Here is a 14331-nt window from a genome sequence, read left to right as displayed (position 1 = left end):
AGCGACCCGTCCCGACCCCCTCCGCACCCGGACAGGGCGCGGGAGACCCCGGACAGGGCGCGGGGAGACCCCGGGCAGGGTGCGGGGACCCCGGGCAGGGTGCGGGGGGACCCGGGCAGGGTGCGGGGGATCCCGGGCAGGGTGCGGGGTACCCGGGCAGGGTGCGGGGGGACCCGGGCAGGGTGCGGGGGACCCGGGCAGGGTGCGGGGGGACCCGGGCAGGGTGCGGGGGACCCGGGCAGGGTGCGGGGGGACCCGGGCAGGGCCGCCGCCAGCGGCCGCGGTGCCGGGAGACGGGGCGGGGCGGGGCGGCCGCGGCGCGCGCCAGCCGCATTCCTGGGATGCCGCGAGCGCTGGACTCTGCCGCGGCCCGGAACGCGCGACGTCAGCGCCGCGGCGCACGCGGCGGCCCCGCGCCCTATATAAGGGCGGTCGCGCTCTTCGCTGCCTCAGATCGCGCCGGCCCCGCTCCGCGCTCGCTGAGTTTCGCTCCCTCTCGCACCGCTGGCGACAGACATGGGCTCCGCGAGCATCCGCCCCGCTCTGGCTGCCGCTCTCCTCTGCCTGGCCCGCCTGGTAAGTGCCGCGGCTCGGCGCGGGAGGGGGGCACGGCGGGAGGCGGCGGGTCGCTCCGCTCCAGCCCCGGCGCTCACCGGTGCCCGCTCTGCTCCCCTCGCAGGCTCTGGGCTCGCCCTGCCCCGCCGTCTGCCAGTGCCCGGCGGCCGCGCCGCAGTGCGCCCCGGGCGTGGGGCTGGTTCCGGACGGCTGCGGCTGCTGCAAGGTCTGCGCCAAGCAGCTGAACGAGGACTGCAGCCGGACGCTGCCCTGCGACCACACCAAGGGGCTCGAGTGCAACTTCGGCGCCAGCCCCTTCGCGCTGAAGGGCATCTGCAGAGGTAAGCGGCGCGTCCTCCACCTCCCCCGGGGTAAAAACCCCGGTCCCCGTAGTGCCGAAGTTTAGTAATTTCGAGTCCATGTATGGTTATGCTTTGTTGTTGGTAGCTTGGCAGAACGGCACATGACTTCAGCAGTCTGGAATGCGATTCAGTATGTCTGGGCTCCGCTAAACGCACATAAGGAAAAGTGATTCCTGACTAACTTATTGTTCTGGCCCCGCGTCTCCGGGGGATTGTAGGGAGCTCCGCCGTAAACTGAGTTTAACAGACCAGCAAATACCTGCGCTTAAACGAGCGATTCCCACCGCTGACTCCCTCCTTTCCCTCTCTGTTGTCTCTGCAGCGCAGTCCGAGGGGAGACCGTGTGAATATAACTCCAAAATCTACCAGAACGGTGAAAGCTTCCAGCCGAACTGCAAGCACCAGTGTACGTGCATAGATGGAGCTGTGGGCTGCATCCCGCTCTGCCCGCAGGAGCTCTCGCTGCCCAACCTGGGCTGCCCCAGCCCCAGGCTGGTCAAAGTCCCCGGGCAGTGCTGCGAAGAGTGGGTCTGTGATGAAAACAAGGATGCGCTGGATGAGCTGGAAGGCTTCTTCAGCAAAGAGTTTGGTCTGGATGATTCCGAAGGCGAACTAACCAGGAACAATGAGCTAATTGCCATTGTGAAAGGTGGCCTGAAAATGCTACCTGGTGAGTATGGGATAATCTGTGTGACAGCTAAGGAGAGGAGGTGGGAGGAGGACTATGTGACTCCTTAGACCCTTATGGAAAGAAAGAAACCCAGTGAGAGAATATATTCAGGCTAAGCCCTCCTTTTCTTTTCCAGTTTTTGGATCTGAGCCACAAAGCCGGGCTTTTGAGAATCCCAAATGCATTGTGCAAACAACCTCCTGGTCCCAGTGCTCAAAGACGTGTGGAACTGGCATCTCCACAAGGGTCACCAATGACAATCCAGACTGCAAACTCATCAAAGAGACCAGGATTTGTGAAGTGAGGCCATGTGGCCAGCCTAGCTATGCCTCCCTAAAGGTAAATACACTCTTCCAATGCTCTTCTTCTTTCCAACATTTTTTGGGTAGAGGGGAAAGGCTGGAGAAGATTCTCCTGCTAATAATATCATTTGCTCTCCTTTACAGAAGGGGAAAAAATGTACCAAGACGAAGAAGTCCCCATCCCCAGTGAAGTTTACTTATGCTGGATGTTCCAGCGTGAAGAAGTACCGCCCCAAGTACTGCGGCTCCTGTGTGGATGGCAGGTGCTGCACCCCTCAGCAGACCAGGACTGTCAAGATCAGGTTCCGCTGTGACGATGGAGAAACCTTCACCAAGAGCGTCATGATGATCCAGTCCTGCCGATGCAGCTACAACTGCCCACACACGAATGAGGCATATCCCTACTACAGACTAGTCAATGACATTCACAAATTTAGGGACTAAGTGGTCTTGGGGGTGGGATGCTAAACAGAATGTTGAAGTAACCAGCCAAGGAGAAAGGACCTTTGTTGGAAATAGTGCCTTGCCCATTTGAGGGCAACATTGAGATGTTACAGGAGTGCACTGTGCAACTGGACACTAATGCAACGGAGATTTAAGCATACTTAAAGCTTCATAGTACTGGAGCAAATTTACTGCTTCTTTTTGGAGCACCTTACCTAATTATATACTGTTTTCTGTTTGTAAGTGATCAGATAAATGTTTTGTTCTGGTTATGGAAACTTTTTTTCTATCCTGTTCAATTTAACACTATGCTTCTCCCCCTCCTTCCATCTTCTCCTACCCTTCCCCAACCAAGTTGGAAGTTAACATTCCTTCCTGAGGTGGGCACTTGTGGGGTGTTCACAGTGGCAGCTATTATGTACCAACTGTAGTTTAATGGCAAACAGAAATCAGTTGTTTTAAAGCTGAATATTTTATTTATCAAACTGTAGCTATTTTTGTTTTTCTTCGAGTTTTTTGTTTTGTTTATTTTTTACCCCTTCCAGCCCCTGTAATACTGGAATAAGTTGTAAATGATTTTAATTTTATATTCAACGAATTAAAAGAATTTATTTATGGAATTAATCATTTAATAAAGAAATATTTACCTAACTACGCCTAGTAGAGCATTCTGATAGGCAACAGACTTAAATACAGAAAATGTAAGAGCTTTCTTTGAAAAATTTGAATTCTGAAAAGCTTCGTTTCTCTGAAAGACAATCTCTTACAGACATGGCACTGAACTAGAAAGCTAAGTCCAATTCTTTGGGTAAATTATGTTTTGAAGTGGTGCCTGCTCTACAACATATATACAAAAAAAGCTGCTTGGCATTGAAAGCACATGTTTGATAGACTGAAATGTTAATTAGACTGTCAGATTATTCAAACTGTCTTGGAATCTGCAACATAAGGTACTTCATTAGAATGCAGTGCATGCACAGTGATGTTGAACATTGGAGTGGAAGTGGTTGTCAGGTCTCACATTTTTTGGTGGCTGCTTTTTGCAAATTAATACATTTCTGTGGCAGGAGAAGGTCTCCTAGAGTCTGCAGGAGGCAGTTTGCTTTCACTAAATTCAAATTAAATGAGCTTGAAGCAATGACTTTTGTTAATCCTAATAACCCAGTGATGAAAAGTAAACATACTGTTAAAAGCAGAAGAATGTGAGGAATTTCAAGTACTTCTCCAACAGAGTAAAAGGCAAAGTAGCCACTCTTTTCCTCACCTCCCCTTCCCACTTTTTAAATATATATACTGTGGGACACAGATGACATCTGGCTAACCAAGGGAGGCATAAGATAGCGAGCTGGCATGTGGTAAGAAAATAACATTTAACAAAGTTAACTAGAGGTGGGTCTGAGAAAGCAGCATCAAGCATTTGTACTATGCTTGTTAGCATAAAGCTGTGCTACAGATGAGACTGAAAGGAAAACTGCAGTGTGGGGATGTGTGTGTGTGTGTGTTATTCTCCTTGGCACCGGTTAGTTCTCTGGCAAAATATCCTCCCATAGCTGTCTGGGAACCAGGCTGATTTTTGAGGTTTTAGAATCATGAAGGGGTGTCATCCTGTGTCATATAGTTAGATGCAGAAGTGTTTGAGAGTCAACTTTTTATTAGTTTAGACAAAAATATTTCAATACAATAAATGGCAAAATATCTCAGAAGCTCATCTCTGGCAGCTAATGCTTTGCCTGAGAAATTACAGCTGTCTATCTTCTGCTCAGTCAAGTTCTCTCCCTGAAGGCATTAAAAACTTGAGCTGTTTTGGAATTCACCACCTGGCCACTAGTCTCAGCTGTAGCTAAACTTGTCTGTACAATATTTGTTGACAGTAGGGGTGTAAAATGCACCAAAGTGCTTTTGTTTGGCTTCTACTGACACCTAGCACTGAACACGTCGCTATGTTGGGTTCCTGCATGGAGAGAGGAAGAGGAGCAGCACACCCTGCTCACAGACACAGCAGCTGCACGTGCATTCCTCACCATCCCCTCTCACTTCCACTCCAGTGACACCCACCCACAAACCAACCTAAGTTATGGTTTTCTGAAATATTACACGTATGTGAGACTATACTATACATGTAGACTACATGGAACACCCACACTATATACAAACAAAAGTGGCCCTTCCAACTCCTGCCTCAACTGTGGCTGCAGCCAGGCCCTGGATTTTACAACCCACACTGTGGGCTTTCCATGTTTCACCGAGCCAAGGGGTGGTTCTGCAATCTGCTCAATAGAAAAATGTACTGTTGGGAGAATAAGGGCTACAGGAGTAGATCATGCAAACATAAGAGTAGAATACACTAAATGAAATTATCCTATTATAAAGAGGGAATGAGCCCCACTAAAATGAACTGCCAGTCTTCCAGAGCTGGGATCTCATGCCAATGGATCACCAACCATATAGTCCTCTCTTCACTTTCTGCATTTCACAATTACATGGCAAAACTACTAAAACCCACAATTCACAATACTTTAAAAGGAATAATTGTAATTTGTTGTTTATCCTCTTTGCACTTGCTTTGAAATATTTAAGCTGCTGTTCCAGCAGAAAAAAAGCCTAAATACAAGGCATGAAAATATAAACGATAAAAGCATGGGTTCCTTGAAGTGCAATCCGCAGGTCTTACAGGTGAGATTAATGAGCACAACCATAATTTAATTTCCTTGTCAAACACTAAAATATCAAAATCCTTCTTCAAGATGAATACTAAAAGATGAGGAGTTAGACCATAATGTAAATTAAAAGAAGCAGTAAGTTTTCAGCTCATTTCAATGCCAGACCATCCGAGAGTTCAAACTCTGAAAACAACACCACCTGGAGCTCCTGTGAGCCGGGCAGACACCAGGAGAGCCCCGTGCTTGCCTGGGGAGTCCTGGTATGACAGAGGGGTGAGCAACCTACCCAAGCCTGTGGGCACTGTCCTCTCCACAGCAGCCCTTGCCTCAGCCATCCCACCTCTCCCCTCTTATGTCTGCCCCTGGTCCTTTGGCTGTCTATTTCTAAACTGCTGTTCTTTGTGACACGGCCCCCCCAGCCAGCTGTACCGGTGCAAGTGCCGGGGTCACCTGAGGATGGAGTGTGGTTGCACGGGGCAGTTGCTGAAGCTGCTGCTGCCGCCAGAAGGAGCATTTGTCAAACTACAGGTTTAGGACTGAAAAAACGTGTATTCTTGTACTAAACGTGCTCATTTACAAGAGTTTGATGGTAGTAACCCCACATCAGGGGTACATATAAAATCTTCCCTGTTCATGAAGGCAACACAGCAAAGACAAAAGTTTCTGCTTTATTAAGCGCTGCATCACAGGAAACAAAAGCAGGAGTACACAGAACACAGGCTTCCATGATTACATTGAATAATCCCCTCACGTGGGATGCTGCTAGCTCGCTCTCCTGAATAAGCAGCAGATGGAGGAAAAGCTAACATCTCACTGACAGTGGGACAGCCAAGCTATTCATTAACCCTCACTGAGCCATGAGAACCTCTATATTCCATACATAAATTACTGCAGAGCCCACAGCAAAGCAGGCCCCACTGGCCTGCCTGACCCTCTGGTGGACATCACCTGGGAACTGGGCCCACCTCCCTGCTGCTGGCAGGCAGCCGAGGTGGCATGGGAACTGGCAGAGAAACTGTGGATCCGTGGGACTGCTGCAGGAGGATTTCCTGAGCTCACAGTCCACCAAAGCTGCACGAATCCCCCCATGCTCCAGACAGGGAGTTCTGCAGACAGATATGGGTACACAGGAGACTTTCTGACCTCAGCTGCATAGGTCTTGAGGACTTAGAGAAGGAAGTTTGCAGTGGGCAGTTGTTCAGGGTTGGAAGTGGAACCTATCGGCCTACACAGAGGCAGTTAAATGTGTTATAACAGAGGCTTGCTCTTGCCAGATGCTGCCCCTTCTGAGCCGATCTTGCAGAAAAGCACTTTGATGCACGTGCACATTTCAGTTTACTTCTGTTCAATCAGTGGAACTATTCCCATGCAGTGCCCAGAGTGCTCAGCACACGGCAAGGGAAGGCTGTGCAGTTTCACTGGCTGCTCTGCCTCAAGTCTGTTTTTTCATGTAGAGATGTCCCTGTTTTGATCTGCACCATTTTTTTCTCCACATTACATAGCAATGTATAAAATAGCCCATAGAAATGTGGAGGTGCTGTGGTGAAAGCAGTAACACACAACTAGATTTGGAGATACCTATAAATGCATTTCAACTCATGAACAACTGAACTGCATTGAACTGCAATGACACTTGGTGTCTAGAAAATATAAATCCTATAAAAGAAGATTTCAACCAACACAATGATATAGTAGTAAGCACCTGCATCTGCTACCCTGTAAAGACCAAACCCCAAGAAATGGAATAGATGGTATCCAGTATGCTATCATCTTTTCCCTCAGAAAAACTACAGAGCTATGACTTCCATGTAGTTTATACGGGAGAAGATCCTAGGCACCATTCACATAAGCAACTTCATCTGTCTTGAAGTACACTTATGGGATGGAATGTAGCAACTTGTCCAGGAGGACAAGATTACACAAGATGTTGTAAGATTTTTGTTTACTAGACAAGACGAAATTTAAAGGTATGGTGCATCGATTTGCTCAGAGGGGAGTCTACCTAGGACACAATAACAACTTAAGCCTCAGGATGAATGCAGTTCCAGTAAGAATGAATGACTCCGTTAGGTATCAGCTGGACAGTCAGCAGTGTAGCCCAGCACTATTTCGAGAACACTGGTTCAACACCAGATCCAAGAAGCACAGCAGATTGAGTCAAAGACACCAGTTTCTTAGAAGCTGCTGATTTTCCTTGAGCATCTCAAGCCAACCATGTTAGATTCTAATTAGCTAATGAATTTGACAAAATCAAACATCAAGACATCTTGGCTGTAAAAACAGCAAGCCTACTAATGAGACCTTAAAACAGGAAAATACATGTTACTCTACAGAAGCCAATACTCATGCTGTGGTGGAACAATCCCATTAAGCCAAACAGGGATGCCTGAGAACAGCTGAAAGCAGAGGTTGGGAAAAAAAGGTCAGCAGAGACACCACTGAGAGTTCAGATAAGAAGTGACAAGGACTTACAAGGCACGCTTTTAGCACCACCCATCTGCTCTTTTTCCTGAATGCCACCAACTTAATTTTTGCCTCATTTGGACATACCTCTACTCCCTGTTGACACTCCTGGCAAAGTGGATAGGTTCTGGGGCTACAACACAATTGAGTAGAAAACCTGGAAGCAAGGACTGGAAAGGCAATAGGCAGCTTTCACAGCCACTTCTTCCTCCTTCTTGAGGCAGAACTGGGATGATGGGAAGAAAGTGGCAATGTCATTTTAAAAACACTTTTGCTTTTTCACCAGCTGGGATCATACAGGAACCAGCCAGCTCCCAGTGTGGAAATTTATCCTCTAAATCAAGACTCGCTCTCTCCTCCCATTTCTATCCCTGCTTCTTTGGCAGATTATTTTTAACCCACTCTGATTTGTCACGCAACCCCACAAACAGCTGTACTGATGCAACTGATACAAAAAGAAGCCTAATGCAAAAGGATTAGATAAATTCAAGGACTACTGTGCCAGTAGTTACAATAATAATCCATGGTTTCTGTCACTAGTAGGTGCCAGTAAATCCACAAAGACTTCTTGCCCCAAAGGTAGGGAAGGCTCTACTGGCTTTTCATATTTTACCACTGTATTGATTTTTCCTGCCAAAAAGCCTACTACAAAAAGATAGCCTGGAAATGCTTTCGGCAAGAAAAGTTAGCAGTGGTGAAATCAGGCCAAGCCAGCAGAACTTTGCTTCCAAAACAAAACAATGTTGCAATGCACAGAGCCAACAAGTGAAAAGAGGCTCTCACATTAAAGCATCATTAGAGGGCAAGTCATTGTCCGACAGGTCACAGAGATCTGCCAGGACACAGTGGGAACCCATTTCTCTTATCAAATTACAGGCAGCAAAACAACTATCCTTGTTTTTTCCTAGTTTCACATGTCATCTGCAAATTTCCTTTCAGTTTCAGTATTTATTTAGTTGTTTTTGCTGCCATTTCTTGTCTTGCCTACACGTGACTTCCTTCCATTTCACCACAAATTTCTACCAAATAAAACCATATGCACTGCCATAGCAACATTTTAACACAAACACAGGGTAATCTTTGTTCACTGAAGTACACAGTTCATTTTTTTTTTTTTCCTCTTATTAACGGAACGTGCATCTGCATCCAGTTTAACTGAATGCCATAGCAACAACATAAACACAAATCCAAGATACTTTTTCCTTTGGATGGAGGAAGAATAAATGTTTTCAGGAAAAGAGCGTGGGACTTAAGGAAACAGAATGAAATGTTTGTGACCGAATATGGCCTGAAGTTACATCATCACAGCTGTATGTTTACTCTTTGAGCCCTGGCTCTTGCAAGGTGTTATACATTCTCAGCGCCTACAGATGTCAATAGAGAACAGCTGGATCAGGGCGGCGGCTGAGTCACAGCTCCGCTTATACACAACACAGGGGTTGGACTTTCTATCAGCACTACAGACATTTACGGACTTTTTAAGACTAGAATCAGTGTTCTGCACTGTAAACAGTTTTACTCTGAATGCTAAGTAAACTGCACTGTTCAACTTGAGTCACAAAAACTGGTCCTGTGTGCCTCTGGCACCTAGCACTAAGCAGACGTTTTGCAGCTTGACTCTCCTCTCCTCTACAGAGCAACAATTTCTGACGTGGGAATAAGTATAGTAAAAGCTGGAATTCAGATGTTTTAATTCAAAACTTAGCTGTCACACTGACAGGGGGTGTAATGCTGTTTACCCATGACAACTCAGTAACTTACGCCTCATACTCCCAGGAAGTTATACAAAAAAGGAAAAGAACCAAGTTCTTTCATGTGACTCAGTCCTACCTCTCAGCTATTGCTATGCTCTTAGCTATGCTCTATTTTTGTCCTTTACAGCTTGTGAAAGGGATGACTTCATTAAACTTTTAATTTTTTTAAGTAGCATGTCCATTTGGGACAAGTGCCTTGACTCTCTGCTTTGTAAGCTGCTGGTCCTTCAGCTCAAGCATGCTGTGAGGGTTCATGGTTTGAAACATGCAAAGTCTAAACACTGAAAGAAATGCCATAACAACAGCACACACAAATTGCTTGTTCCTTCTGCCAAGCCGTTCATAGAGAAAATAAATGAGTAAGCATAATAGGCATAAAATCAAGCTGGTGTTGAATGATGAAGATAAAAACTGTATCACAGTTTTCATTCACAGACATCATCTGTGCTGAACCAAGTCCTGCAGGGATCCTTGTATAACATGATTGCAACAGTTTCAAGTGCTAGACCAGAAATTTTAAAATACAGCTTTTAAAGATGCATTTCCTCTCTTCAGTTTATTACAAGATGCTTGTTCTGGGTTGAGCCACTCAGAAAGGAATTAAAAAGGAATTAAAACTCGAACTGCCTGTGAACACATTTAAAAACATCAGCCTAGCCAGAGAGTGCAAAAACTATGAATAAATCCATAATCTTACTATTATGAATAATTATCACTGCTGCAGGACCTGCACTGCTCACCTGCCATCAGTAAGGCTGTGCTTTTAGCCAGAGATTGTAATTTCGATTCATTTTTATAAACCAAAATTAAATTTTAGCAAAAGTGAATGTTTGAATTTCATCTTGGCTTGTATTTGATGCATCACCACTGTTCAAACCAGTGTATCCATTATCGGTATAAAATAAAAAAAGGTACACAGTAACCTGGGAATGAATGGCAAATGTTACCAAGGCCTTTTACTATCAATCTTACTGAACTCTGGAAGATGATTCCCAGCTTTGTTTGGGACATTTTTATTTTAATAATCACCACAGGAATGCCCCTTAATGATTTTTTAAAACCTTCTTTAAGGTAGGAAAGAATTTAAATCTGAAAGATAGATTTAACAGAATCTTCAGTTTAAAACAAATTATGGTTGCATTTGACTCACCAGGATGCTTAAAGTGTATTTACGCAAGAAAATAAAACCAAGGCAGGCAAACCCTTTCATACAATTAATGAAAGCCTCCAAGAGCGTAGGAAAGTAATGCAAATTACAAGTCTGAGTTCCTGAGCCAAACACTAATCAGGCACACATGCAGATCTACACTAATATTTGCAGGACTCTAATTTCCACTGTGTGCTATGAATCTTAACAGAAATGCCACGCTTTTACTCCGGATGAAACATTTTCTGGCAAATGAACTGTGGCAGTTTTGCTGTTCTGCTCTTTTATCGATGTTGTTATGAATGGGTTCAAGACTGAAGTAATTTGTGGCTACCAAGTCAGCGTGCAGTAATCACTGATTAGGAAAAGCTTATTCACTTTCACTGAACTGAAAAAATATGAAAGCAGCACCTATAGTTAGGAATCCTGCTCCTTTAAAAAGGGTTAAAAAAACCCCAAACACTGAACCAAGAGGTGGGCAAAGGACCAACAATGACTAATAAAGAAAACAGAGCACGAGTGGCTACTGCCACGCAAGAAGCAAAACTTCCCTGTTTTGCCAGGGTTGCAAAACACACAAGGGAAAAGACACGTGATCCCACTGTGAGAAAAAGTAGTATGTGACTACAAAGGTCTGACATTCTTTCAAAATCTGAGCAGCTAGATGTGTCAATGAAAATTTTTAATGACATTTTGTTTGCAAAAGTGTGAAAAAAACCCACTTCTAAAACTCTGAACATCTCAAAAACCCCTTCCTCGCAACATGACTGGTAAGGAACTGACAGCTTGGTGACCTGAGGCCTGGACTGAGTCCAGAGGCTCAAGCTCTCCTATATTGCTCCTATTATCTCAACAAGTTCCTCCTCTCCTTGCTTTCTGTTGTCCTTCTACCCATGTCAGCACTGGCAGGAAGAACACATGACTGAAAAAACACCTTCATGGCAGTTTAGTGTGCATCCCATGCCACCATCTTTTCTTTTCTCACAAAGGTGCTAGTCTCAAGCAGGAGACACTAAAAAATTGGGGTAACAATGATGGCAGCAACAACCTCACAGAGCTGGTTACAAAATGACCATGCCCGTAAGATGTTACAAATGCTGACTTAGCTGGATCTCTGCAAACCAGCCCCAAACGCTGGTGCTGAATCATGAGTGCAAGTGTGCTGAGAGGCTGAGCTGGCTCCTGCTGCTCTCATCTCCAACAGACCCCACAGACACGAGGGACTTAGATACAGTGGTAAGTGGTCTGGGATCTAGAAATGTTCTCAGAAGTTAACAAAAGATTTCTATGGCCAGCAGATGATACAGTACAGGACTTTTTTTAAGATTTGTTTTTAAGTAGGCAAGTTTAGTTGATACTCCAGTAAATATTTACACCACCTTTCTTCAGTAAACTAGTAATGAGATGCATAATACAAGCATTGTTTAGAAGTCCAATATATTAACCCTGGTGACAAGCTTGTATCCATCTCTACTGACTTAAAAACCCATGCAACATGGCACCCTAGCCTTGAGACATTAAACAAGGTGAAACCAAGTAAGAAAAAAAAAATATGTATTGCATCAGGCACCCAAAGTGTCACAACAGAAGATTCAAGTCAAAGTAAAGTAAGATAATTTGCAGCAGCTCAGCATGATAAAATAAACAACAACAAAAAAATCACTCTGAAAAAAAATTAATGTAGTGCATCTTTTTTCAGTAGGTTTAAGCATTAAGACTCAAATCCACATACAAATACATATAAAATACTTAAACTCAGAAATCAGACACTGAGCTGTTAGGGTAAAAGAAAACATGTATTGTTGAAACTAACTTGGAAACTTTAAATTTGGGTTACTCTGATTTGTTAAAGATACATGGAAAAAAGGGTGCAATTAAATAAGAATACAAGATTTCTTCTGGAATCAGCAATTCCTCATCTCTTCATTTACATCCCTAAACATGCATTCCTAAATTAAAAAATAGGCAGGCAGTTAGGAAGTGGTGCCTTCAGTGACTGAAGCTAAACCAAACCCCTGAGAACTCAGTTGTTTAAAAAAAGATTAAATTAAATTAAACAAAAATACATATGAAAGGCTCATTCCACCCTGTTCTCTCAAAAAACCATCATGTACTGTCCCGAATTTCCCCTTCTTCCATAGATGAAAGGGATGAAGTTTCATTGTCCGAGTTCTCTGCAGCTTCACTGGCATCTGAGGGTGTAGGACACAAAAAACAAACATGCAATTAGTTTCAGCAATGCTGTATGCTCATCAAACAGAAGCAGTTTTGTATCTTCTTTTTCTTTTAATCACACTTTTCTGGAGAACAGCTATTTCCTAAGACACAGCCAGTCTCATAACATGGGATAAAGCCCTGGGTAGGACTTGATTGCTGAAGGAGAAAGCAAGACAATGTTGATAATTTATTTTAGTTTTTAAATCTCGGTCTTTTGGTCAAGTAGGTAAGCAGAGTATTTTTCCCACACAAAACTCTTCATCTTCATCCACTGAGAATTTCAAATTGTTCTCTTGGCTTATTTGTTTAAAATGTTGTTTTCTGGGTTACTACATATATATATATCACAACCCTAACGAATTACAAATAACTTACACTTTTATTAGCATTTCAGTTAAGATGGGGAACTACTGTGAAGTTCTAAATGGAAATAGAAAATTAAGATGATGCACTTATGTGCTCCTTCCATGTGTTCCAGCATCCCAAAGGCAGCGTTAAGTTGCGTGAATTCATGAGATAAGGCTGATGAGGTTAAAGCTGCACAATAACCTGTGCTTTAGGACATGGCTGGTGTGGCCTGCTGAGATTGTTTTGTGAAACACTCATTTTCCAAACTGGTCTTCAGTCTCACACCCTGAGACTCCTTCTGGAACAAGCACTGACCTCAGTCACCTTGTGGTGAGGTCACCAAATGCCACTGTTTAGTGGCATTCAAGCAGCACAAAAATAAACTTCAGCAAAGTAGACCCATGATTCACACTTTGGTCTCATTGTTCTTTTCAGTATTTAATCTGACTATGAATTTAAATAAGTTTTTGAGCATTTAGTGTCAGATGCTTCATTAAGAAAGTGTTACCTAAAAGGAGCTGATGCAGTACAGTTACTGTCTTGTCAAAATCAGTTCTACAGCTTGCAAACATGGATAACAGATAGGAAGGACCCTGTGTGCACCTGTACAGTTTCAATGGAATTTGTTCAAGAAAATAGAAGCATTTCACCCAGACACATCAGAGGTCACATTTTGTCTACATTAAATCTAGTGTATAATCAATTAACATTTATATGCCAGATATGTACTGAGTAATGCACAAAGTAAGGATTGTTTTTGCCCCTAAGTCCTATGAAAGCTTCTATAATCCCCTACTATCTTCAGCCATGACTGACCTTGTATGCGGCAATCAGAGCACCTGTAGGTTTTGGTATAAGCAAGTCAAGCATCAAAACATCACACAAAAGAATGTGGACATCTTCTGACTCACAGTGAAGCTCCACAGACAAATTTTAGCTTTAGTTTAGTCTGTTACAGTAAGCTTTATTTAACAGGAATTATAAATTGCCTTCCCTCAAAAATAACCTATTTTTATGGTGTTGATAGCAGTGCCTATAAATTAAGATTGCCCAGTCCTTCCCACCTTAAAACTGTCTGTACAATTTAAACTCTGGGTTTAAAATTTTCAGTGTCAGTTTCGCTCCTCAATCCTTATTTTCTTGGGATTTTTTTTTTTTTTTTTTTTAAGTTTCAGCCAAAATACATCAGCCATTTCTGAAAAAAAGTCTAGGAGAAATAGGCTTTGTCCTTACTAAATTCTAGCCTCTCTTTTGAAAGTGACCAGCTCTAGCTCTCCCCCACTTGAATCACAGGGGGGAACGGTGATCTTACCCCAGCATGTGCCTGTTGCTATGGCTATGAAAACTTGTCTCTGTTCTTCCTGGGGAAGGGGGTAGATCTGACACTGATCAGTAAAGTAACATCACTG

At 43.9% G+C, this 14331-nt stretch overlaps 2 protein-coding genes across 2 annotated transcripts in view; one reads left to right on the top strand and one right to left on the bottom strand.

The window, feature by feature from the left end:
• The first annotated feature begins 451 nt into the window (after nt 1-451).
• Nucleotides 452-2984, top strand: CCN1 (cellular communication network factor 1). Its single transcript, XM_051625626.1, has 5 exons — nt 452-576; nt 680-896; nt 1240-1587; nt 1724-1926; nt 2034-2984. Exons 1-5 carry the CDS (start codon nt 517-519, stop codon nt 2331-2333), a joined length of 1128 nt encoding a protein of 375 aa, XP_051481586.1. The 5' UTR covers nt 452-516; the 3' UTR covers nt 2334-2984.
• Nucleotides 2985-5642: 2658 nt separating this feature from the next.
• ZNHIT6 (zinc finger HIT-type containing 6) overlaps nt 5643-14331 on the bottom strand; it is a 40819-nt gene continuing 32130 nt past the window's right edge. Inside the window, exon 10 of the mRNA XM_051624626.1 lies at nt 5643-12549. Within this exon, the coding sequence (XP_051480586.1) occupies nt 12464-12549 (86 nt within the window). The 3' untranslated portion in view covers nt 5643-12463. The remainder of the gene's footprint in view (nt 12550-14331) is intronic.

This window comes from Apus apus, chromosome 7 (genome assembly GCF_020740795.1).
Source record: "Apus apus isolate bApuApu2 chromosome 7, bApuApu2.pri.cur, whole genome shotgun sequence".
NCBI lineage: Eukaryota > Metazoa > Chordata > Aves > Apodiformes > Apodidae > Apus > Apus apus.
Note: the sequence above shows the minus strand (reverse complement) of the source record. Positions and strands in the feature narration are given on the sequence as shown.